This window comes from Quercus robur, chromosome 11 (assembly GCF_932294415.1).
Source record: "Quercus robur chromosome 11, dhQueRobu3.1, whole genome shotgun sequence".
In the NCBI taxonomy this organism is placed as follows: domain Eukaryota; kingdom Viridiplantae; phylum Streptophyta; class Magnoliopsida; order Fagales; family Fagaceae; genus Quercus; species Quercus robur.
The window spans coordinates 23,869,108-23,896,320 of NC_065544.1; the positions used below are offsets into that span (position 1 = coordinate 23,869,108).

The window sequence follows — 27,213 nt, forward strand, 5'->3', positions numbered from 1 at the left end:
ATCAGTTGGCGCCATCTGCAAGGAAGAATGAGGAAGCAATAGCAGCCATATTAACACTTCCTAGACAAAGAGTTATATGGTACTCACTCGCTCGATAGCAACCAAAAACAATAACGAAGATGAGCCATGCACTACGGCCCTTAAAAGACAGGTACAGACCCTAGTCGCGGTTGTGGAACACCTTACTAAGCAAAACTATGACCTAGAGGAACAGCTGCGCTAAAGGGATGTTAGGCCCAATAGTCACGAAGAGGAGCAAGAAGGCACCAGCGCCAAAAGAAGGGATCGAGAAGGACCAGAAGGCTGCAATGCCCCGAGTAGGCAAGAGTGACAGGATACTAGCCGTCCATCCGTCGCAGATATGGCACCACTGCATATGGTCACGGAGATGCAAATGATGAAGGAGAGGATGGACTTCATGATGAATGCCCTTAAGGGGCAGGTGTTAAATGACCTTGACGAGATGGTCCATTAGACGAACTCACCATTCACAGCACCCGTATGTCGCAGATAGAAGCCTATGACTGGTCAAAGGATCCCTTGGACCACCTGGAGTCATTCAAAACCCTCATACACTTACAAGGTGTGGCGGACGAGATCAGGTGTTGAGCCTTCCCAACTATGCTGAAGGGTCCCACAAGGGTATGGTTCAACAAATTGATGCCCAATTCCATTAATACCTTCAAGGAGGTGAGTACGCAGTTTGCCTCGCACTTTATCGGGGGGCATAAGTATAAGAAGTCCATTGCATGCTTGATGAGAATCAAGCAACGGGAGGACGAGACACTGAGATCTTACATAACCCATTTCAACAAGGAAGCCCTTTCAATAGATGAAGCTAATGACAAGATACTTGTTGCTTCATTCACCAATGGTCTGTGGAAGGGGAAGTTTTTGTTCTCCTTATACAAGAACGACCCAAAGACCATGTCAGATGCGCTTTAACGAGTTATTAAGTATATGAATGCAAAGGACGCGCTACTAGCCCGAATGGAGAAACCTAAGAAGAGGGAAAGGCAAGAAGATGCACAGTAGGAAAGGGGACGAAAGATGACTAGAACCGAAGACCAACTGGAGGATAAATGCTCCAAACCCCCCACTAGAAGGTTCACTAACTTCACCCCGCTGACTGCCCTGATTGATCAAGTTTTGATGCAGATCAAGGATGATACGACCTTGATATGGCTTGACAAGTTGAAGGGAGATTCTAGCAAGAGGTCCAAAGATAAGTATTGTTGTTTTCATCGGGATTACGGTCATGACATGTCTGAATGCTATGACTTGAAGTAGCAGATTGAAACCCTAATCAGGCAAGGGAAACTATAATGATTCATCAGCAAGGAAAGGGCAAACCCACCACTAGAGCAAGCTACAGGAATGGATAACGAGCACCCTAGGCCACCCCAAGGATATATAAGGATGATTGTAGGTGGCACCACAGCTACCCGTTCATCCAAAAAAGCACATAAAACTTACCTAAGGATGGTTCAAAGTGTCCAACTGACAGGTTTTATTCCAAAGCGGCACGGGTTAACAACCCCATAATTGGGTTCTTAGTGGAAGATGCTCGACATCTCCACCACCCACACAACGATGTACTCATTGTTAGCATACGAGTAAGGGATTACAATACTCACCGAGTCCTAGTTGATAATGGAAGCTCTGTTGATATCATCTATTACCCATACTGACTAATGCACTACTCATCAGATACGGAGGAACGAGGGTATACCCCTTCGGTGTGGTTACATTGCCCGTGATGGTTGGTGATTACCCTTAACAAATTACTAAGGATGTTACACTCCTTATCGTCTACTTTTTGTCTACTTACAACATGATATTGGGTCGTCCTACCCTCAATTCGTGGAAGGCCGTAACTTCGACCTATCACCTGATGATCAAGTTCCCCACCGAGTACAGAGTAGGAGAGGTATGGGGAGACCAAGTGGCAGCACACGAGTGTTACATAGCGATGTTAGAAATAGATAACCACTTGCAAACTATAAGTATAGAAGAGCAATGAACGGTTGCAGAGCCCATTGAGTGGTTGAAGGAGATACTCCTCGATGACTCCAGACCTGAGCGAACAACTAGGATTGGTACCCTCGCCAGTCTGCCAGTTCGTCAAGCACTCATAATGTTCCTAAGAGAAAACCAGGATGTCTTTGCCTGGAGCCACGAAGACATGCCTGGGATTGACCCTTCAATCATGGTTTGGTTCATAAGTTGAATGTGTCACCCGCTTTTCCCCCTATCCATTAGAAGAAGCGAGTGTTTGTCCAAGAACGAAACAGGGCTATAGCGGAAGAAGTCTGCAAATTGCAGGATGCAAAATTCATCAGGGAGGTATACTACCCCGACTGGTTGGCTAATGTAGTGATGGTCAAGAAAGCCAATGGAAAGTGGAGGACGTGTGTAGACTTCACGGACTTAAATAAGACGTACCCCAAAGATAGCTACCCACTCCCACAGATCGATGTCCTGGTAGACTCAACAGCAAGACACCAATTATTGAGCTACATGGATGCGTTTTCTAGTTACACCCAAATCAAGCTAGATGAGGCTGATTAGAAGAAGGCTTCATTTGTCACCAGCCAAGGCCTATTCTACTACAAAGTGATGTCATTCAGTCTAAAAAACTCAAGCGCAACGTATTAGAGGCTAACGAACAAAATGTTTGCACATCATATTGGAAGGAATATCCAAGTCTACGTGGACGACATGCTAGTGAAAAGTCTACGAGAAGGCAACCATTTGGATGACCTTAAAGAGACCTTCGATACCCTCTACTCTTACAACATGTAGCTCAATCCAAGCAAATACGCATTTGGGGTAACTGTTGGAAAATTCCTAGGGAGCATGGTGTCTCAGAGAGGCATTGAAGTCAACTTGGACAAGACTCAGGCCATAATGGAGATAGCGCCACCAAAGAACGTAAAAGAAGTACAAAGCCTCAACAGCAAGGTAGCAGCACTAAATAGGTCTGCTTCAAAGGCAACGAATAAATGCCTACCTTTCTTTCACACATTGAAGAAGTCCTTTGAGTGGATGGCCAATTGTCAACAAGCATTCGAGAATTTAAAGGCATACCACTCCTCCCTACCGTTACTAAGTCTTTCCAGACCCGGGGAAGAATTGTTTCTCTACCTGGCCATCTTCCTAACTTTCGTCAGCGTGGCCTTGGTTAGAGAAGAAGACAGGGTGCAGAAGCTTGTATACTACACTAGCAAAACGCTTTGAGGCACAGAAGAGAGGTACCCCCCGATACAGAAGCTGGCCTTCACTTTGGTGGCCGTAGCCCACAAGCTCAAACCATATTTCTAGGCTTACACGATGATTGTTCTAACAAACAAGCCTCTGCAGAGAGTAATGAGTAATCCTGAAACCGCTGGAAGGATGGCACTATAGGCAATTGAGTTGAGTGAATTCGACGTACAGTACTGCCTCCGCACTACCATGAAGGGACAGGTGGTCGCTGACTTCATTGCGGAGTACACCAATATGGAACGATAGGGGGCAAAAGAGCATTCTCAGTGGAGTATCCACACGGATGGATCGTCCAACAGGCAGGCTGGCGGAGCAGGTATAGTACTCCATTCGCTAGAAGGGGACAAGATTGAATGCATGGTTTGCCTCAACTTCCTTACGACCAACAATGAGGCAGAATACGAAGCTCTAGTGGCAGGACTGGATCTTGCCAAAGCAATAGGGACCACAAGTGTGGTTGTTTATTGTGACTCCTAGGTGGTCACAAGCCAAGTGAATAGTGATTACAAATGGAAAGGTAAAAGGATGAAGAAGTACCAAGTTTGTTCAACTCCTAAGGAGAGAGAACAAGCAAGTCCACCATCTTGCTAAGGCTGCATCAACGAAACACATGATCATCCCCGTAAGGTACTTTCTTTTGTTCAACTTTCACCCTTAATAAATGGTTTCGATATGCAGGAGATAGGTTCCGAAAGCGACTAGACCACACCAATAGTTTTCCACTTGAAAGACAGCACATTACCTGATAGTAAGGAGGCCGCAAGGAAGCTGAAGATTCAGGTGGCATGATTCGTCTTGATAAAAAATGTCTTATACAAAGAGGATTCTCCCGACCATACCTAAGATGCCTAAGCCCTAAGGAAGCCGATTATGTTATAAGGGAAGTTCATGAAGGGATCTGTGGGAACCACTCAGGGTCACAGTCACTAGTGCACAAACTGGTTCAGGCAGGATATTATTGGCCTACCATGCAGAAGGATGCCCAAGCATATGTCAAAACCTGCGACAAGTGTCAAAGGTTCAGTAACATCATCAGACAGCCAACAGAGGAGCTCACCCTAATGACGACTCTGTGGCCTTTTGTTTAATGGGGGTTGGACATCATGGGCCCATTCCTAATAGCAATAAGGCAACTAAAGTTTCTAATGGTCGGTATAGATTACTTTACCAAATGGGTGGAAGCTGAAGCCTTGGCCACCATCATGGAGAAAAATGTACGAAGCCTAAGTGTTCTCAAAGAAACTTTAAATGGAAATGTCTTGAGCCCTGTGATTAACCCTAATCAACAAAGTTTCTATATGGAAAGGATCCCGCAAAATACGTGCATTTATGAGAATCTTCCCTATAAGGAAATGCCTTCTTTGCCAAGAAACAAAGGTTGGATCCACGCTACTATAAAAAACCCTAAGCCCTCAGAAATCAAGGTTCGCATAGTCTATCCTAACTCTAGCACTCTAAAGTTGTGAAAATTCTCTAACTTAACCTTCAGAGGGTATTTGCCCAGTACCACACCGGTACTCTTTGTAAGGTCTTCTTCTTCTTCTTTGTTGTGCAAGTTCTGTCTAGAGCACGCAAGGATTATGCAGCTTATTGACAATTTTTGGCATCATCAAGATGTTTTTAGGCCATTTTCCATGTCTGTGATTCCTAGCTTATAATACAAAACTTAGTGCACTCACAATGAATTCAACAAACTCAACTTTTTCCAAATTTTGGTGTCTAAAAACTCTTCTCTTTTTTTTTTTCAATGATCTAGCTACTTCCTCATCATAGTTTTTCCTAAGAGAACTCATTTTTTTTTATTTGTTTCTATGAGAATTTTAGTAAAAAAAAGAAGATATTAGACCTTTGTAGAACTCATCATGAATACTCTTAGAACATTCATAGTAGAATTGTTTAAATAAATTAAAATCTATTTTAGCACCTCACACACCCAAAAAAAAGCCCTTTATCAATGATGCCAAAGCCAAAAAAATTTAGCAACTTACTACAGTAACATACTACTAGTATCAAGTCACTGTAGCAAGTTGCTACTATTTTTTTTTATTAGTTTCTTTCTCTCTCTACCGTGGCTCTCGTTCTCAATCTCTTCTCTTTATTCTCTTTCCTCTCTCCTCTATGACTTTATCTCTCCATCTCTCTGCTTTTCACCCCTCTCTCTTTTCCTCCTATCTTTACCACCTCTTTATTGCTGATCTGCTTCTCTTTCTCTTAGTTCTCAATCTCTTCTCTCTCCTTTTTGTTTTTGTGTGTGTTCTATGGGTTTGGTGGCAGCAGTGGTTGGGGGTGTGCATGGGTTGGGTTAGGTCAGGTTGAGAGGATTTTTTTACCCAATCCACTGTGGTGGGTTAAAAAAAATCCAACCCAACCCACATGGATCAGGTTGGGTCGGGTTGAATCCACGGGTTGGACTTATTTATTTATTACTATTATTATTAAATTGAGCAGAAAAAAATATATTGCAACTACCACCTGAGTTGATAAACAAAATATACATGTACTAGTATTCAACCTCAGTTATAAACAAAACATATCCAACTGAGTTGATAAACAAAATATACATGAACTAATATCTTAACTCAGTTATAAACAGATAGAAGTAGAGTGTGAGAGTGGGAGTGGGAGGTGGCAAAGAGAGAAATAAGATTGTTAGGGTTTGTGAGGTAATTGGGTGGGTTTCATGGATTGGTGGTTGTGGTGGTGGTGGTTGATTTTAGTTTTGAGTTTTGTTGATTTGGTGGATGTGGTGGCAGGGGTGGTTGAATTTGGCTACGAGTTTCACTGTGGCTATGGGTTGTGGTTGTAACGATGGATTGTTGTGACTAGTGGTGATGGGTGAGGTTTTGCTTTTTTTTTCACCCTATGGTGGGTTATATTTGTCACAGCAGTGCTTGTGGCTAAAGGTGGAGGTGGCTGTGGCTAGTAGTGATGGGTTGTGGTTTTTTTTTTTTTTTTTTTTGCTTTAAGTTGTGGTTGCCACAGTAGTGGTTGCGGTTGGTGGAGTGGTGTAGTGGTAGAGGTGTTTGTGGTTGGTGGCTATAGGTTTTTTTATTTATTATTTTAATGATTTGTTTATATTATTTTAAATGTAGTAAAAAAATAGAACCTTTAATGTTAGATGTATTTTAAAGTGAGGTGGCAAAATAAATAAAATAGTTTTTTGAGATATTAAAAGCTAAATTTTTTAACACCATGATCATGAATGTTCTTAAAAGTTTTTCTCCTCAATCAATATAACAATAGCAATTATAGTATACAATATAATTTAGATTTGATAGTAAATTATGCTTCACCCACTCAAAACAATTAAAAGGTCTTTTTTCTCTTTTAGCATGGTTATTACACACTTTTTTTTAACTATTCATGATTTCAATTAAAAACAAATTGTAAGTGTGTACTGTGTAAGAGTTATTACCTTTTTTTTTCCCCCTAATTTTTATTACCTATACAAATTTAGGAATAGTGTGACATGTGAACAGCAAAATGTTGGAACTTGCAACCACGCCCCTTCTAATATGTGTTTCCTTATCTAGACCGAGTTTAACGGTATAAACATAATCTGTATATCATATATTATATATAATAGCAAAAGCCTTTTACTGCAATTAAGGGCGTGCTGCCATGTAGGAAAAATACCCATCTAAAATTCAGCCACTTTCACACTTAAAAAACAATAAATTATATTGTTTCACATTAAAACACCGTTTGAAAGTGTCTCCATATATAAATAAAAAATAACCGGTTAAAAGACAAAACTTACAATGCTCCCAAAAAAACTTGTGATAGAGAAAAAAAAAAAAACGTGATGTCCATCTGATTCCTCACCAAACATGGACCACCAAAACTACAACCACATAGACAAAGAAAAATCTGCCACCATCAGAGAGACAGGCAATGTACCCATAACTGGTAATTTTTTTTTTTCCTTTTCGTTTTCAAATCTGAGAATTGAATATAATTTAGGTTTCAAAAGAGGGATAATCGTTCCGATACAAACCAAAAGAAAAATTTGCCACCATCAGAGAGACAGACAATGTACCCATAACCAATAATTTTTTCTTTTTCCTTTTCATTTTCAAATCTGAGAATTGAATATAATTTAGGTTTCGAAAGAGGGATAATCATTCCAGTACAAACCAAAAGAAAAAAAGACTGGGATAGAGAGAGGGAGTTCACTTGGCTGTATGCCTAGCCAAAGTCTGATCTCACACCACCATCAAACTCGGTAAAAACCCAATGCCATATTTCCCGATCAAAAGTTCAAACTCACTCTAACTTCCATCTCTTCTCTGCAACTCCATATACACACAGATTAAAACTGTGTGTTCCAAACCAACAAATAGAATCTTCCTCTCATAAAATGTTTTTATAAAAACAAAAACCCACTTATCCAAAAAAAAATAATAATAATAATAAAAAACACAAACACAAACACAAACACAATCCCAAAATCCCAAATGCCGTATTCCTGATCGAAAGCTCAGACTCACTCTAACTTCCGTTTCTTCTCTGCAACTCCAAATAAACACAGGTCAGAATAGTGGGTTCAATTCTCCTCTCTCAAATTCTCTCTATTTTGTGTCTATTGCTTGCATGTTCCATTCCAAACCAACAAACGGAGGAAAAAAGAAAATCCAAAAAAAAAAAAAAAAAACCGTGAAAGCTTAAAAACTTTGTTTGTTCTCTGTAACAACAAACGATTCAAACACTATCCCATTCCTTCTCTGCAACAACAGACAATTTAGAAGGTAGGCATGCATTTTTTTCCCTTTTTTTTTTCTATTAAATTACCATTTCAAATTGTGCAAAACTATTTGTAGATCCTTCTCTAACAATTCACATTTGTTTCTCTTCTATTTTCTCCCAATTTGGGCGATTTACCAGATGACTGCGTGGCTCTAATGCTGGGAATTGAAGTTGCCCTCGAATTATGAAGTTCTTCTTTGGAAATTGTTCGATGATTGTATTAAGGTATTGCTCTCTCTATCTCTCTATGTGTGTTTGTTTTTTGTTTGGGTGCTGAGAAAGTGTTTGAAAATTAAAAGTTTCGAGTTTTTAGATATGGTTTTTGATTGGTTGTGATGGGGTTTTCGTTTATTAGGTTTTGAAAAAATGAGGGAAAGAAAATAAATTTTAATTTAGAAACCTTAGATTTTATTTTAATTAATTGAGAAAGGAATAAAATTATTTGGTTTTGTTGTGATAAAGTTTTGGTACCTCCCTAATATGGTTCTCTGGCTTATTTCCTATTTGGATTATTCATATTATATGATTTTCTTGGTATGGATCTATTTCTAATGGATTTGTTGAAAAAATTGGCTTTATGCAGAGAGTTTGGTTGCATAAAAGAAGGGGTGGTGTTTGTTTGTCCATTGCTTCAAAAGGGTTAGCGATCACCGGGATTGAAGATATTGGAATCATATCCCAACTAAAGAATCTAGGTGAGATTCGTTCAATTTTTTAACCCTCTTTTTTTAGTTTTTATGTATTGATTTTTCAATGGAAATGGGAGGAAAATTGTATTTTTCTTGCCGTGTATGTTTTAGATGGACAATCAAAACTCCAATCGACTGTGGAATTCCCTTGCTAGAATTTGTCTGAGTAGGTTTTCTTTTTTGGTTATCTTTTCTATCAATTATGATTGAAATTTTAAAATTTATTGTGTGATGCTATCATAATTGCAAGTGGTTTCATAAATCATAATAACTTTATTAGCAAGTTTTCGTAAATAATAAATACGGGCCATTTGAAGGACGTGGTCATTTCAAAGGATGTCCAATACCATTGAGTTTGTTTGGAAGATCTTAATGTTTAAGGCAATTCTTATTGGTAATAAAATGACCATCATATTATTGAACTTGAAGTTATGGTGTCTTTGAGTTGGACTAACACATTGATCCTTTAAAAACTAATTGCTATGAGAAGAATCATGACAAGCTTGAAAATCCTCCCTTCAAACTTTCCATTTTTCCTTTTCTTACATTGTTGCTGTATTGATCCAAAAGTAGGCATTTGTAGTCTTTCAATTGCTATTAAAAAGTGTGAGGAAAATTATTAAAATATAACAAGATGCTAACTTTTGTTTTTTTCTTGACTTTGAGATTCATTAGATTGATTAGAAAAGCTTTGAGAAATTAAAAAGCTTTTGTTGGTTTTTGAAGTGGTGTTACAATTTCTCAACAGTGGAGAACTGCAAAGCTTTTCATTTGATCTTGTGCTCATTTTGCAATTGTATTTGCTAGAATATGCTGCCTTATTTCTTGGACAACTTTTCTGCCAAATTTGTTTGAAGGAATCTCTGCCAATCAATTACATTACATAGCAATTTAGATGACCACCCATATCTATTAAATCGTCTTACTCATTAAATCATCTACACAAGGCACATGATTACTAAATATGTCATGATTAAATACATGTGAATAGCTATTTTTTGTCATTTCTTTTCCTGCTTAGTGTAATGGAGAGAACCTTTTGGTTGAAGTCCAGTATGTCTTCTTTTCTTGGTTTGCATAGAATTGGACATTTATTAATATACCATAAACTAGCTGTATCTATCCTCTCTCTCTCTCTTCTTGAGAATTTCAAATTTTAGATAAAGGCATTTGATTTTCATAGGAATTGAAACTTTATGGAACGTGTTAGTGTATTCGGTCAAATATTTTCAAACCTTATCATATATCTAGAGATGATTTCTTTGAATAGAAGGGCACCTCGTGCATAGCACAAGTAATAGAAGGATGTGCTGCCATGTTAGGAAAAAAGCACGCTTAAAATTCTAACACATGAACATATTAAAAGAGAAAACTCAGAATAGTCATTTTTTTGCATGTCTAAAAACTCAAACCCAAACACTACACTAGTTTGGTATTAATCATTTACTTAACACAATTTCACAGTTATAAGAGATAAAAAGACAACAACAACAACAACAAAAAAAAAAAAAAAAAAAAAAAAAAAAAAAAAAAAAAAAAAAATTTGAAAACCCAAACTAAGACAATCCATTAAAGAGAAAGGCTTGGAGGGAAGAAATTTTTTTGATAAATTTGTCATCCAACTACATCAATCTAGCCTCTACGTCAACATGTATAGTCTCTATTTCTTTGTTGATTTTACAATTAAAATTCCAAAGTTATAACGTTTCGCTAAAACACGTCTAAAAAGTAAAAACTGAAACCTAAAACACTACATTAGAATAAAAAGAATAGAAAGCATCCTTATTTTTCTCTCTCCCAAAATAAAAGGAAAAAAAAATCTCTCCCTCTCTCTTAGAGAACAATGGCAAGCAGCATCGTTGAAGAAGAGGAAGTTGTGGCAAAGGTAGAAGCAATGCAAGCAGTGTACGGAGACGATTGCTTGGTTCCCCAATTCTACCCTCCCCACCTCCACCTCTTCCTCAAGCCTCGCACTGCCAACGTCACCTCCTAACAGGTCTTTCTCTCAATCTAATATTTTCTATATTTGTTTGGTTGCCTAGAAAATGATGGAAAGTAAAACCAAAACCCAGAAAAGATAAAAGAAAAACCTTCGAAACTGAATCAAAAGACCACACCTTTTGCTTTACCCAAATAAGTTGTGCTAATTTCTTCCCTTTGCAATCACTTATCACATATCTCTTTAATTAAGATTTTTATGTGTTTCAAAGTCATACCCTACGACACAATCACACGGCTTACACACACACACACAAAACCGTATTGCACCGTGGAATGAGAGAAGGGCACCACCACAAGTTTTGTCATCACTATAAGCCTCCACCAACTATCAAGCTACCAAAATCAATACTAGTAAAGTTCTATTTTAAACTAAAAACTTAAGGGTTTTTGGTTTTTATTTGGAGAATCAATTGGGGGTTAATTATGATTTAGATTAGTATTTTGGGTAAGGTTTGGTTTTGATTAAGGGATTTTCGTTAGAAGAAGTTTTGTTTTTAGGGTATTTGCCTTGGCTCAATGTTTTGGGTATTTGGCTCAATGTTTTAAAGTGTTTGTGTTTGGAACCATGTAGATTAATCTTGAACCACTGAGAGTATTGTTAAGAATTTACCTTCATTTGAAATTGAAATTGAAAAGAGAGAAATCAATTAGAGAAGAAGATAACTATTTGAAGTGGTAATTCTAGATCTAACTCTATCCAAGTTGCATTGGCAAGTGTATCTACTGTATAGATATAGTTGTATTCCTAAATTATTGTAGAGAAACTTAGTACAAATTATATTTACTATGATTGATTGCACCAGTTTCATTTAACAGCTCCTTATGGTGATTGTTAGGAAACATTATCTAGGACATTAGGTGAACTTCCTTGTTTCTTAAATTCTTCTGCTACTGCTTTCTTGCTCTGCTGCATATCTTTGCTTTTTTTCATTATATGCATGTACATTTTAAAAGTGAAAGGCTATACTAGTTCTGGGAATCTTAATACACTATTAAGATCGATGTAAAATACAGTAGAAGGGCTACCTTGACCATTAGTTTTCACGTCAACGCCAACCTTAAACAGCCAGAACCGTAGGCAAACACACCTTAGATCATCAAAACCTCCAACAAGGAAGGGGTTTTTTTTTTTTAACCCTTTTTAGATTTGGGTTAAAATACGACTTAGTTTTAGACATTTTGATGGATTTTTATAGGTTTAGGTATTTGTATTAGATTCAACTTTGTACTAGATTTTGGTCTTCTTGGTTGGTACTGTTATGGTTCCATGGTGAGATTTGATAATTTGGGCAAATCATAATTCTCAAATGATGGCTTATTGGAATTTTTGTATTGTGATCTAATACTATGATGTGGGAATTCTGTTGGAACTATGGCATCTTTCTATGATGTTAGATCTTATAATATGGCAGCCTTGAAATTTTTTTTTTTTCTAATTTTTTGGGGTGTTGTTATTCTTTTATCTTCTCCTTTCTTTTTTATCTTATATCTGCTTATAGGATTTGACGATCTACGATAGGCCAAGAATGTATTGACCCCTTGTGATAAATTAATCAATTAATTAGCCAAGTTAATTAATTAATCTGATTAACATGCAATACGCGTGGTAGCACAAACAAATCACCAACTAAGTTAATATGCAGCGGAAAATAAAGTTGACACGGTGATTTGTTTACGAATGGGGAAAACCTCCAAGGCAAAAACCCCATCGGATGATTTTAAGGTCACCACTCCCATTAATCCACTATTATCACAACAAGCAATTACAAGTAAAGGAATCCCAGTACCTTATACCAACCTACAGTTGAACTCATACCCCAATACCCAATTGGACTTGTTCTGTAGTGACAATCTCTCCTCTTTAATGCACAACTCCCAGTATGTGACTAACCAATCGATGCACGGATCCAAGTATGTGACTAACCACCAACTTGAGAATGATGTTTGCTACAAAGTTCTTCAATTCATCAACACGATGAAGATCACAAAACTTCTTGGTTACAAAACCCTACAGTGTACAAACGCAACAACTTATTAAAGAGAAAGATGAACTAGGGAAAATTGTCTCCGATCACAATATGCTTGTGAAAAACCTTTCAATCAAGTTGCACTCTCTTGCATCAGCTGTGACAGCCCTTAAAATAATCCTTATATATGTTTAGAGTTGTGAGAAAAGAAAGCCCAAACATGTATACACGAATTGGATAAAAATCATAATTGAAAATCTTATTTTCATAAATCTCGATAGATAGTGTATCTATCGAGCAGCTGTCGAGCATCGGGCAAAAGCCGCCTTTTAAACCTCAATGATCCTATCTGTTGAGCTAGCTATCGAGTTTTAAAAACCAGCACTTCTTTACTTGATTCTTGGACAGGTTTGCATGGCTTTAACACTTGGACTTGAAACCTTGTTCCTTGAAGTATTAAACACATCCTAGATCTTCCAAATTACAAGTGCATTTTGTCAAAGGATTAACTAATTTGATATTGACATATATTCCTAACATGATTCACATATGTCCTAACAATCCCCCCTTTGGCAATCCATGACAAAACCACAACAAACAAATGAACATATGAGAAAAGTCATAAATCACTTAACTCATATTCACTTGTTGAATACAATAAAATCTATCCTAATACAAACTCTTGAAAAACTTTGCAAGAAAAGAGTTCTGGCAAGAAAGACTTTAACAACTTGTATTTCTAAAACACTTTAAACAAAACTCATCACGGCATCTTAGTGTAAAACAAAAATAAAAGATTGCATACAAATAATAAGAAGCATGTGCATAAAGAGAGAAAAGATACAAATGAAAAGATAGGTGAATAACATACATCAACATATATATATATATATATATATATCAAAAGATAAGTACAATGTATGTCAAATGGTCATAAGACCAATATACATGAGGTAAATGTAAAAGGAAGAAAACAAAATACATAACAAACTCACTACATCCCTTAAAATATAAACACTCCCCCTATCATCAAAAATTTCCTATGCTAACCTCCCCCTAAATACATGACTACTCCCATCCCAAAACTACTCCCGCTTTTTTTCACGAATGACAAAGGGTAAGTAACTTAAGTAGTCATCGTGTAGTCACCGGAAAAGCTAGCATCCTTATACTTATCATCATCATCGTCGTTGGAGTCACCATCATCGTCCTCATCCTTAGATGCCTCTAGAGAAGGAGAGGGAGACTCTACAAATCCACCAAGGCGAGCCTGCCATTGAGCAATATGGCCAACACAGGTGTTCACTTGACACAACTCATCACTAAGTGTGTCAAGGCGAGCATCCATACGCTGAAGCTGTGCCATGACCACCTCAAAGGTCACACCACCCGCCGATGAAGGAGTGGATGAAGAAGGAGCAGAAGAAGTTGGAGGAGTTGCCATCTCTATTCTTGGCCACTTCGATCGAAGCTGGGCCTCGCTCCGTCTGACAGTAGTAGTGTCTATGGCACACATAGGGGAGAAGTGTGTAGACTCAAGATAGGAGAAAGAAAAATGGCAGAGAATCCGCATGATAGCCGAAGGGAAAATGAGCTTATCACAGGTCACCGTATCCCTATATACATTTATGAAGGAGAGAATGAAGTGAGATGGAAAATCTATAGTGAGTCCCTTAAGAAAGGATAACAAAAATCAAGCCAGGGGTGTTTTGACAGTCACCCCAAGAAAAAGGTGTCTCACAGAAGCGAGACGAGAGTTCGTCTTTGGACACAGTCTGAAGATGATCACAGCAAGGGTAGTCAGCAAATTCTACCCTCAGTACATGTAGCACCTTGGATATAAGAGTCAGAGTAACTACAATGCGCGTACCTCAAATGCGAGTGACAAAATGAGGTACAAAATAGTCGAATCCGTGCATATTGGAGTAAAACTCCTGTATGATCACGAAAAGATAGGTGACCAAGATGCCACATAGTGACTCCCAACCCCTACTGTAGATGACAGTGGGAAGGTTAGTATCGAAAAAGTCCGATAGAATGACTTGGTGTTCCGAATGAATGCCATGTCATGAGAAGTTCTCTAAAAATCCTTACGGGCTTTATCATCCCAAAACCGGACATGAGATGGAGTAGAATCAATGAGGGAAGAAGAAGAAAAAGCCCTAGAACGAAGAAGGTTCCGAGACGGAGTAGATTTTCATTTAGGTGCCATAGAGCAACTAACCGAAAGAAAGAGAGAGGGAGATCCATGTTTCCTTACTGTTTAGTCATCCCAATTTGCTTCCACTTCTTGGTCATACTATCATTTCTGTTAAGGTAATCAGTCAGATTGGTTATTTCTATCTAATTTACAATTGTTATTCATATATTTTTCTTAAATAAAACTTGACACTTATAGAATTGTTACATGACTGTTGCTTTGGTTGGACTACTTTAGTATAAAATTGATGGAATCAAACCATAGTTTTGGCTTTGACTTTGGTCACTAAGCCACAAGAATTTGAAACATTTCATTTAAACACAAGGAAATCTGGTAAACACATTGGCAATTATTATTGTTGGGGTTGCAATGTTACGTACCTTGAAGTTGAAGAGCATGAGGTCTTGCCATGTGTGCAACTTAGCCATTGTTTCTCCTCCTTCTTGGTATTCTTCATAAAATGGTTGTTCTTGCTTCTTACGTTCCAATTTTCTTTGCCATTACTACCTCTCTCTCTCTCTCTCTCTCTCTCTCTCTCTCTTCATCAAAGTCAAAATCCTCAAATGAGACTACCAAAAAAAAAGGGTAGATAATCACTACTCAGGAAGAAAGAAAAAAAGAACTTGACGGCTAAAAGAGACTATCACAGATACAAAAGAAGCAATCTTCAAAGGCCAGGCCTGACTCGCTTTAAATCTTAAATCACCAAAAATTTTCTAGGAAGGTATTAGAGGAGTAGGAAACTTATTTCTTCTTTTCTTTGAGTTGTTTTCTAAAGCCTTTTAGTGCTTCACAGATTTCTAAGGCCAAAAATACTTTATTATTTGCTCTAATCCTAGAGGACCACACGTGTATTGTTTTAAAACTATACACTACAAAAGAAAAAGGTGATCTTAGTTACTTCCAGCTAGGTACGTGGCGTATTGGCTTTCATTCTCTTGTCTGACTTGTGTTGTGAGTCTTGTGACTTAGACTTATCTTTTGACAATATAAATTGCTTAGCTTTTGTCTTTTTGTGTAAATGTATGTAAATATAAAAATATGTAATTGTGTTGAAATTGCTCTTGTCTCTTAGTGTGGGGGTGGATGGGGCCGTGGCATTGAATTGGGGTAGTGGTCTGTGGTCTCTTAAAAGTAAGTGAATATTAGTCCAAAAAAAAGTGAATACACATTATAAAAGAAAAAAAAAAACTATGTTAAGCAATTCTGTAGTGGGTTGAGCCGGGTGGATGATGCATATTATTAGTCTTTACATTGTGCAAAGCAAATTAAACTGTGAAATGTGTGCTATATTGTGTAATTTATGATTCTTAATGGATCACCTGAAAAATATTTCTAGAACCGCCACTGTTTACCGAAACACCTCGAAACACTCGAAATAGACCGGAATGACCTGAAATTTTTTCTGAAGTAAAATAGGGTGGGTTACTGTTCTGGTTTGTTTACTGGCACGGTATTTTCTGGCCGTTACGGAATGAAATTAATAACATTGAATCAAACCTAATTACCTAAAGGCTAAAAATAAATAAGATTGTGTAATCTATGCTTCCTAAGGAACACCCTGAACAAATTTTCTGAAGTCGCCACTACTTTAAATTGAAGGTCAATGATTCTTCTTTCAAATTTGAATGTGTCACTATATTTATGCAATTGTTTTATCCCTTCATTTGCATATTTCATTTGGAAGATCAGCTTTATAAAAAGAAAAAAATGGTTGCAGGTCATGTGTTTAATGAAATTCTCCTAGACGTGATTTGTAAACCTTTGACTCTTTTTTTTTCTCATCTCAGATTCATTCCCACTCCGTCTTTTACTATCTCTCTCCCCAAGCCCATTGGTTTAATCCCCCACTTGGATCACAAGCCCATCTACCTAAGCTCAACAAAATAGTAATGCATATTACTTAACGGTTAATGTGGTAGAACACAGTTGGTGGCTTTGATTTTATCTTCTAATTCAAAATAAGTTGAAAATCTGCAGTGTTCTATATGCATTCTTTTGGTATTTTGATTATATGTTATTGACTTATTGTTGCATGCCATATGTTAATTGAAAATTTCTTTTTGATGTGATATGTGAAATTTCATATTTTGTATGAGCCATGTTATTCCCATTTTGTGACACTGTTTGTTTAAGGTTGATTTCCTTGAAAATTATTTTTTGGTTGGAACAACGATTATGGTGGTTCAATTCAACTTTTTGATTTTTTATTTTTTTTAAAAAGTAAAAGATATTACAAAGTCATTGTTTTTATGACAATATATAAGTATTTAATTAAGTGAGCAAATATAATAACTTTTTTAAAGTGGTTCAATTTAACTTATATCAAAGTCTTTTGAAAAAATGGGTAAAAGGGATTTGGCAAATTAGTGAAAGGAATTTTTACACATTAAATTATCCAAACAACTCAAATCTTTGGTATGCCTTTATCACTTTACATGTTTAAGATAGATTCAATGCAAAATTAATGCAGAATTGCAAGGGTTAAATACAATTGATTGGTTTATTTGCTATTTTTTTCTCTACATATTTTTCCAATCAATATATTCTCTTCATCAAACTTTTTGTCATTAAACTTGCAGGAAAAATTTAGAAGGGAAGGAAGAAAAGGTGGTGGATGAACTTTTTGTGATAGCATGGATGCTGTGCAATTAAAGAAATTAATGGCTTTTCAAATAACAGTACAAATTGTCCGGTGTGATGGCCAAAGAGGCCATATGTTTTGCTGCAAGTGATGTCCTTCAAGATAAACTTTGATGGAGCAATGTTTAAAGAACAAAGCACATTGGGAGTGGGAATTTTTATACAAGATGATAATTGGTAGCTCATTGCCGCATTAAGTTGCAAAGGGACAGCAATAATGGATCTGGAGGAGGCAGAACTAGCAGCAGTTGTCCAGGCTATTAATTTTGCAATTGGAATAGGTGCAAGAGATATCATCTTAGAGGGAGATTTAGCAAGTTCTTTTGACAAGCTGTGATCCGAGGAAGAAGATAATTCACACTGGGAGCTGTGGTGAAGGAAGCCATATTAAGAATGAATCTGATCAAACCATGGAAAGTAAAGCAATTCTAGGTGAGAGGCGAATCAGAATGAGTATTTATTGGTGTGACTTGCTTATTGATTGGCTAAACACTAATGTAATGAATATGAATAGTATTTAATGCAAGTTATCTTTGATTAGTTTAAGGAAAAAAAAAAAAAAAAAGACCAATACCTCAACATACTCTCTCTAAAATGCTTCCAAAGAAGAAAAGTTTCAGTTGCTCCATATACTCCATGGTGGTTTTGATATATGATTCTACATTTTCCACTTTGTATTTCATTTGTTTTGACTCTTTCTTTTTAAATATTATTATTGCTACCTTTTCATTGATTTGTTTTCTTTTATCCTCTATGGGCAAATGCACTTCCAATGTGGGCCCTTATGATCACTAGGATTGAGATCCTCTAGAGTTCCTAGGGACCCATTTCATCACCGAAATTACTGGTCATGAAAAGCTTCAGCCATAGTTATACAATCATAATAATCAATTTTGAGAAAAAAAAATGTTAATTATCCATATATATATATAGGCTTCTTGGCCTATGTGCATAATAATCAATTTTCTAAATAAGTAAATTTCTTTTGCATTTAATGCTGCAATGTCATAGCCACTATTCACATTTAAGGTAATAACTATCATTTATGAGTAGTTATTTTTTTAAATCATTATTTTTGTAGATTTGTTAGTGGATTAATGATATGGCAAAATCTAGACCTTTTATTATAAATGAAAGGTTAAGATTAAAAGAACTCTACATGGTAGAGTACCCTAGGAACTCTACAGGATCTCAATCCATGATGATTATTACATCTGTAGAAGTTTTTATGTCGATATCAATTTCCAATCATTAGATTCGATCCATATGTTGCACCATAAGCATGTAATAATTCTAATAAATTTATTGTGAAAATAGGTAGGAGGATGATTACTAATTTACTGTCAACACTTGGGTCATTTACACTTCTAATACATGTTGCATTGAGTGATTTATTTTGAAAAATTACTGATTTTCTCAAAATTTGATATAACCTCAGTGATTCCCCCCCCCCCCCCCAGAGGATATTAAAAATAAGTAAATATTGGGGTTTTCGGATGTGACCCTTAATGTACTCATAAAACATGATACTGATTAATAAGTTGTTTTTTACTGAGTTTTGATCAAAGTAAATTCTTAAATTACCTATTTGTGTCTTTCTTTTTGGTGTTTTGTCAAAGTTACATTAACACTTATAGTTTTTGTAACTCAACAGAATGATTGGGATTCAAAGTTTTGAAGTCCTATCAAGTATCAACTATGACTTTTTTTGACATGCATATCAATATTTGATAGGCATAAGAGCATTGATAGGCTTAATCAATGAAGCAGGAACCTATGCTGCAACACAAAATTTGTGCCATGTATCCTTCGTTTTATATTTATATTTATATTTTTTTTTATAGAAGTGTCTTTCTATTTTGAAAGAACAACATTTTCTTTATTTAGCCTACCAAGGTGCCATTTTAGTTTTGGTAAACTTAACAATTTAAGAAATGATTATTAGGTTCATATTTTTTTGTATATTAATCTTAACAAATTATATTTACTCAATTTTTAATAATTTGTAATATAATTGAAACTAATTCCTCAAGCATTAAATCACATATTGAGTATTATGCATGGTCATAAAGATAATTTATTATATTTACCAGTGCATCGCACGAGAACATCAACTAGTATATATATAACTGAAACCTCTGGAGCTCCCACAATTTTCCATGTCAGCACGATATTTAAATAAAATTATTTTTGTTTAGTCCAAACTTAATAATGAATGAAACTCTATCTTTCTAACAAATTCAACTTAAACTCAAACTCATCATTATCATTCTTTTTAAACAAAATTATTTTTGTTTAATCCAAATTTAACAAGGAGTGAAACTCTATCTCTCTAACAAGTCCAACTTAAACTCAAATTCAAACATTAAAAATTTATCTCCAAATTTGCGAGATTAATCATGAACACTATTAAAAGCAAAGCAAACCCCAATATTTTTTTTTGTGACAGAATCAAAATAGAGTTCTTATCAAGAGTAGGAGTTTTGTCTTCCTCTTTTCCGATGAATAAACTATGTACTATATATATATATATATATATATATATAATCGAAGCCTCTAGAGCTCCCACAATTTTCCACGTCAGCACAATATTTAAATAAAATTATTTTTGTTTAGTCCAAACTTAATAAGGAATGAAACTCAATCTTTCTAACAAGTCCAACTTAAACTCAAATTCATCATTATCATGTTTTTTAAATTAACAATGAATGAAACTCTATCTCTCTAACCAATCCAACTTAAACTCAAACTCACACATTGATGATTTATCTCCGAATTTGCGAGATTAATCATGAACACTATTAAAAGCAAAGCAAACCCCAAATTTTTTTTTTTTTTTTTTTAAGCCAAGTAGAAGTATGAGTTCTTCTTATGTTATTTTCTTCTCATGTACTTTGTTGAAAAAAGTTTATTTTATGGTAGAGTCAGCACAAAATCAAAATAGAGTTCTAATCAGGAGTAGGAGTTTTGTCTTCCTCTTTTCCGATGAATAAACTATGTACACAAGAGGAAAGGCAGTGTGCTTCTTGGCCACGTAGAGTATTTCCTTTTCCAATACCTTTATTGTTTTTGAATTTTTGGTTTTTATTTAATTTGAATTATTTGAAAATATTGAGCCGGCCAATTAAATAGGGTTGAAAAAAAATTAAAACAAAAAGGACCGCATGAAGAATGATAGGTATTATTGAAATTTGCTTTTTTTTTTTCTTTTAAGATTACAATTTTATTGTTTAAATAATTATAGAATTGATGATTGTTTTTCATCATTTAAAGTTTAAACCCATTAAAATTTAAAACTTATTGTTTTATGGGTTCATGTACTTTTTTTCTTTTTCTTATATTTTTTTTTTGAATAGTCATATATTTTTTGAATTTTTTCAATAACTTATTCTTTAATTATATATATTTTTTGGCATTTTGGAAGTTTTAACATTTGAATTTGTGTTAGTTTTTGCAATATTTAAACATGTTTAGCTTATTTCAATGACTATACCATGTATTATTCTTTTGAAGGTAATCACTTTTTCTTTTATATTTCTCTATTGTATAGTCATATACATTTGGTTTTGTTTCAAAAATTTATAGAAAGTAAATCTTATAATTCTTTAATATTTTTTATTCTTTCAAAAGTTTTAACATTTGAATTATTCTTTTGATGGTAACACATCTTTCTCTTATATTTCTCTATTATGTAGTCACATGCACGTGCACACACACACATGTACATATAGGAGTTTTGACTTCCTCTTTTCCAATGAATAAACTATGTACACAAGAGGAAAGGCGGTTTGCTTCTTGGCCATGTAGAATATTTCCTTTGCCAATACTTTTATTGTTTTTGACTTTTTGGTTTTTATTTAATTTGAATTGTTTGAAAAGTATTGAGCCAGCCAATTAAATTGGGTTGAAAAAAAATTAAAATAAAAAGGACCACATGAAGCGTGATAGGTATGATTGTAATTTGCTTCTTCTTTTTTTTCTTCTTTTTTTTTTTTTTTTTACTTTTAAGATTACAATTTTATTGTTTAAATAATTATAGAATCAATGATTGTTTTTTCATCTTTTAAAGTTTAGACCTGTTAAAATTTAAAACTTATTGTTTTATGAGTTCATGTACTTTTTTTCTTTTTCTTATATTTCTCTTTTGAATAGTCATATTTTTTGAATTGTTTCAATAACTTATTCTTTAATTATATATATTTTTTAGCATGGTAACACATCTTTCTCTTATATTTCTCTATTATGTAGTCACATGCACGCACACGCACACGCACACATGTATATATAGGAGTTTTGACTTCCTCTTTTCTAATGTATAAACTATGTACATGAGGAAAGGCAGTGTGCTTCTTGGCCATGTAGAGTATTTCCTTTGCCAATACTTTTATTGTTCTTGACTTTTTGGTTTCATTTAATTTGAATTTGTAAAGTTGTAATTTACAACTATGTGTTTTGTTGACTTTAATTCCGTGCCAAATTTGATTGTATTTTTATTCAATCTTTTGTACCCTATATTTATTGTGAGATTTGATTGTAAGGGTTGTGTGATAGAGAGAGAGTGTGAAGACTCAAGTAATTGACAACTGAAGAGTTTTCACGGGTATCTTGCGACCAAGCATCCCGCGAAGTGACCCATGTGACTTGCACATGCTGGAATGCAAAGAGTCAGGATAGGATGGAGACAGCTATGTCTCGCAAGTATCTCGCGAGTAAGGCCTTCTTGTAAGACACCCGTGAGACATTCTGTTTTGCCAGACTGTCTATTCTGATACACACTTTCTATGCCTACACTATTTATACCCACATTACCCACAAATGTTTAGGAGTGCTTCTGAGAGAAAACCCTAGCCAAACACCTTGAGAGCTAGAGATTGTTATACCTACAATCCTCTACACAATTGCTTGTGGATTTTTCTCAACTCCTATCTCTCCATTTCCATACCATTGAGAGGTTGATAGCCCAAACACTTACCACACCCTTTCAGAGTGTCAAGTGAGGTTTTGGTGCTACTGGGAAGCATTGGAAGAAGCCAAGGATGGCAGATGCAACAGGGAGCTTGTTGCAGGATCTGGAGAGCTAGATAAGACACGGTTCCAAGAAGCCTTGTTAGAGTAGGAGCTTGGAGGGCTTAGGTACATCGGGTAGATTAGGCTTGGAGAGTCTCTTGCTAACCCATGTATCCCAACTAATTGTCTAGTGAATTGATTACCGCTTGGAGGCCAGCAGAGAGGTTTTTCGCCGAGTTTTTCAATTTCCTCTTCGATAACAAATCGGCAAGTTATCTTGTGTTTGCATCTCTCTTCCCTACTCTTTTCTACTTCTTTATGGTTGAACATATATCATTACTAGAAACATTGTGTCAATGTATAGACCTTTATCTCAATGAACAATGGTAAAAGTATATATCAGTTTTATGTGTGTGAGAAGAATCTGAGTGGTGAGAAACATGCAATCAAATAATGTTATAATATGACTCCTCATTTCAGATTTAAAAAACTAAAAAATAAAGGTTTCAAATGTAATTTTTCTTCAAACAATTTTAGGTAACTTTTATTAGTCTTTTTACTTGATGCTGATATATGTTCACAAAACTTCGAACAGTTTCCGATAATTTAGACCTCCCTGTGTACCCAAAGCTTTTACATGCCCATATGAAAAGCATCGAATTTGATTGGAAGTGAATTCCATTTAATGTACTTCTGCACCTGATTCACAAAGAAAAAAAAATTAGAAGATAAGCAATTTGTAATCATAGGTCTAAAACACTTTTTAGGCATATCATTTCCCACGTTGTCATGAAGTATTTTCCAGATCAAACTTCCTCAAAAGATGAACACTTGAAATTTACATTAATCGAGATTCTACTCCTAAGTGTATGTATGTGAAGTTTTTTTCTAGGAAACTTGAATACCGATTCTTACCCCCCAATCTAAAAGAACTTGTAAGCATGGTTTTGAAACTCGGACCGGACCATACAGTCCAACCGGAATAACCGTGAACCTCTCACAATCACGGTTCTTTTATGCTCAAGAACCGTTCTATGCCAAAAAAACAGGTAACCGTTCAAACCACAGTTCAACCACATGGTTTTGAGAACTATGATTAGACCGTTTCTCATGGTTCCCTTTGAATCTAAACCTTAAAAAAAAAAAAATAATAATAAAAATAAAAAAAAATAAAAAAAAAAAGAAGAAGAAAAAGAAACACAACTCCCTCTTCAGAGAAACAATAAAACACAACTCCCTCTCAAAAGAAAAAAAAAAAGTACATCATGTCTGCCACTGCCATCTCCAGAGAAACACAACATGTCTTTATGTTTCTTCTTCTTCTCTCTTCAGAGCACATCACGCAGCTCCCTCTCTTCAGAAACTCTTCTCTTGGGCGAAGCAAGCTTTAAATTCTAGCTTTGTTCTCCGCCGGTAATGTGTGTGTGACAGGGTGAGAGTATGAGAGAAAGAGAATGAGAAATAGAGAGATAGAGATGAAGAAAGAAAAATAAAAGTAGAGGACACTCTATGTGGAGAAGGAAGAGTCTAGAAAAATAAAAACAAGATGAGAGGAGTGGGGATGGGGAAACGTGTGTGGAGGAGAAAAAACAAGAGAAAAAAAAAGAAAGAAAAGAAAAGGAAAAGAAACGTATGGATGCAAGGAAAGAAGGGAATAATAATAATAAAAAGAATAGAAAATCACAATTAAATGTTACTACAATATTTTCACAATATTTTACAATAAATTTTAAGTATAGATTGTTATTAGTTAATATTGGTGAGTAAAAAAATAATTTCAATAGTGGGTTCAAATTAGAACTAATAACAATTTTTTATATAAATTTTGTTGTGAAATTATTGCTAAAAATATTGTAGACTTCTTCACGCTTCTAGAGACTTCTTTGCTATGCGTGTCAACTACTCTCATAAATGCTTGCTTGCTGTCAAGCACTTCTTGGGTTTTGTTTTTTTTTTTTTTTTTTTTTTGGACAGTAAAATGATATCTTGGGTTTTGTTATTTGTTTAAACTTTAACAATTTTTAAATGCATGGACATCTTCATTCTTCAACCTAGCTTTTGATTTTTTTTTTAATTCATAATAAATGGTGAAAAGTGACTATTCAAATGGGCTTGGGAAAAAAAATGATCCAGTCAAATGGGCTTGGCCATGAGCAAATAAATTAATTTGTTTCTTAACTATTTTATTGGGTTTCATAAAATAAAAATTATTCGGTACTAAAGTGTGATTTGTCATGACTTAAAAATAATTTAGAAACTCAATAGCTATTTATGTTTTTTTAGAATTTAATAATTTTTATTTGTATTATGAAAGTTATGTTATAAAAAATACTATCTATATTTGTTTTGGACTATTTTAGTTAATTTTTCTTTTTTTTTTAATTAATTTAATGTTTTTATATATATTTAAAATAATTATTAAATTAATTATGACGTCATCACAGTTCGACCCCGGTTCGACCTCGGTTCAACCTCAAAAACCTTGAACCTCTTCCTTTTATGGTTCAATGAACGGTCCGGGTCTGAAAACCATGCTTGTAAGTGTAGAGTAACCAGCCCACACACCACATCACTTTATATTAATTAATATGGTGCATGTGATGATAAAGTAATTGATCTAGTAACCTTTTTGGAACAAATCAAATAAATTAGTAAACTTAATTTAAGTTACCAGGTTGTGTGAAAAGGGAAGAATGAAAATTATTTTAGCTAAAATGCTTTCTAGAAATTAAATCAGTGTTGAGAACAGTAGTTTAAATATTTAATTGTTCTTTAGAGAACTAAGAAATAGATAGTGTCATAATAAATGACCCAAAAATTCATATTAATTATGTTTCATATATAGACTTCCTTGTGCCATAAACAAAATTTATTAACCAAAGAAATTAATGCTAATTTATAGAAAACCTAGGGGGAAGATGATATTATCAAGAACACATTTTTCAAGGATCGATTCTGCTATACCGGCAGCAAAGTATTCGGTTGTAGGGCATGAACAGAAGCTCCTAATAAGTTCTACACCATCTTCTGAATAATCTGACAAGTCTTATTTTCCTGCAATATACAATAAATTTAAAGAGGAAAAAATATTTCCATCAATACAATATGAAACAGTCTTTATGTTGTGTGGAAGATTATAAAGGACAAAGATGAGTACCTCTGAAAAAAGGAGAATTTTATATTAAAAAACATGCATATTGAATCTCAGAATATGAGGTCTAGACCAAGTAATTAACTAATATGGCCGCAAATTATTTGATCAAAGATATATAGTCTAATAGCTTTGTTGATATTCACTAAAAAATAATTAAAAAATCACTAATAACCTCACTCTTTTCTTAGCATATATAACAAAATTTTTATTAAAAAAAATCACTAATAAATAAATTTAAATTAAATTACGTTTTACTTATGTCTGTTAAATATATATATATATATAAAGTCATTTTGAATCAACTTGAGTTGCATCCTTTCGCTTACATGGATTGTTATGTACAATAACTGAAGTTTTCTCACATTCTTTTATGGGACAAAATGGCCTTATGCCCTTTTCACCCAAATTATATAGTCTTACACCCCCCTTCTCAAACTAATTAGCGAAATGCCTCTCTTTTGTAACTCGATTTTTTTGTAACTCGATTTTCTCAAAATCGAGTTAAAAAAAAAATAATAATAATCTAGAGCTCTATAGTGACGTTTTTAAGAACCTATAGTGACGTTTTAAGGACCTATAGTGACGTTTTGTAACTTGATTTAATTGAGCTCAAGTTACAAAACGTCACTATAGGTCTTTAAAAACGTCACTATAGGTCCTTAAAAACGTCACTATAGGGCTTAACTCGATTTTGAGAAATTCGAGTTTCAAAAGAGAAGCATTTCCCTAATTAGTTTGAGAAGGGGGGCATAAGGCTATATAATTTGGGTGAAAAGGGCATAAGGCAATTTGTCCTTCTTTTATGTCTATCGGTAACTTATTTTCCACAAAATCTCCCAAAAAAATTATAGAAACAAGTTTTGGCTTATTTGGAATAAGAATTATTCAAGAAGAAAGTATTAGTGTATTCCAATTTCTAACCAAAAAAAGTCATCAAAGCAAGTTCAAACTTCAAAGGTCAAATACCCTAAATGTTTCCCTTCTTTCGTGTTTTTATTTTTAAATCAAATGTCTTCTTCATTTGCTATTGCTTGATAAATGCATATGATTAATTAACTCAAAAATACAACTGATTCTAAAGAATCTAAACTTTGTTCCCAAAACAAACATTTCGTTTGAATTGATTTTGTTTTAGAAAGGTTTGAATTGAAATCGATAATTAATTTTATTATTTTACTAATAGATTAATTAACATGATATTTAAAGTTTTCCCCTTTCAGAGTCTATTCCCTACTTAGGCACGCCAGCACGTTATTTTACCTATTTAATTAACTATATATGTTGTTGTCTTTTCATTAGTTATTTTTTCTCCGCGACATTTCACATTTCATTAGTTGGGTCATAGATTCCTCATAAATTGGTTATAAAGTTAAACATTTAATAGAAAGAGTAATATTATGAATTGCAAATTTTATTGATTTTATTGCATTGTTTATGCATTATTTATTACCAAAAAAAAAATTCTTCAATTAAACAAGTAATTGAATTCATTATTGTCACATTACTTTGTAAAAATTATAGGCAAGGTTTTTTTGCAAA

General features: G+C 34.6%; 1 protein-coding gene across 2 annotated transcripts; it reads right to left on the minus strand.

Moving 5' to 3' along the window:
- Positions 1-13,533: 13,533 nt before the first annotated feature.
- LOC126706724 (uncharacterized) lies at positions 13,534-15,680 on the minus strand. Of its 2 annotated transcripts, none has more exons than XR_007648699.1 (2): positions 15,251-15,680; positions 13,534-14,978 (listed from the first exon to the last, which is right to left on the minus strand). XR_007648699.1 is itself a non-coding variant. In XM_050406258.1 (2 exons), the coding sequence occupies exons 1-2, from the start codon at positions 15,325-15,327 to the stop codon at positions 13,797-13,799; spliced, it is 567 nt and encodes a 188-aa protein (XP_050262215.1). In that variant the 5' UTR covers positions 15,328-15,673; the 3' UTR covers positions 13,534-13,796. The 2 variants fall into 2 exon arrangements, 1 of the variants encoding a protein (XP_050262215.1); XM_050406258.1 differs by having other exon boundaries at positions 13,534-14,286; positions 15,251-15,673.
- Between the last annotated feature and the right edge of the window lie 11,533 nt (positions 15,681-27,213).

Bases quoted from the DNA above. Each gene is read 5' to 3' on its own strand.
- LOC126706724 (XM_050406258.1), bottom strand. From the start codon at position 15,327: ATGAAGAATACCAAGAAGGAGGAGAAACAATGGCTAAGTTGCACACAT. The intron at 14,287-15,250 runs GTACGTAACATT...AAATGTATATAG, and splicing joins TCATGCTCTTCAACTTCAAG to GGATACGGTGACCTGTGATA.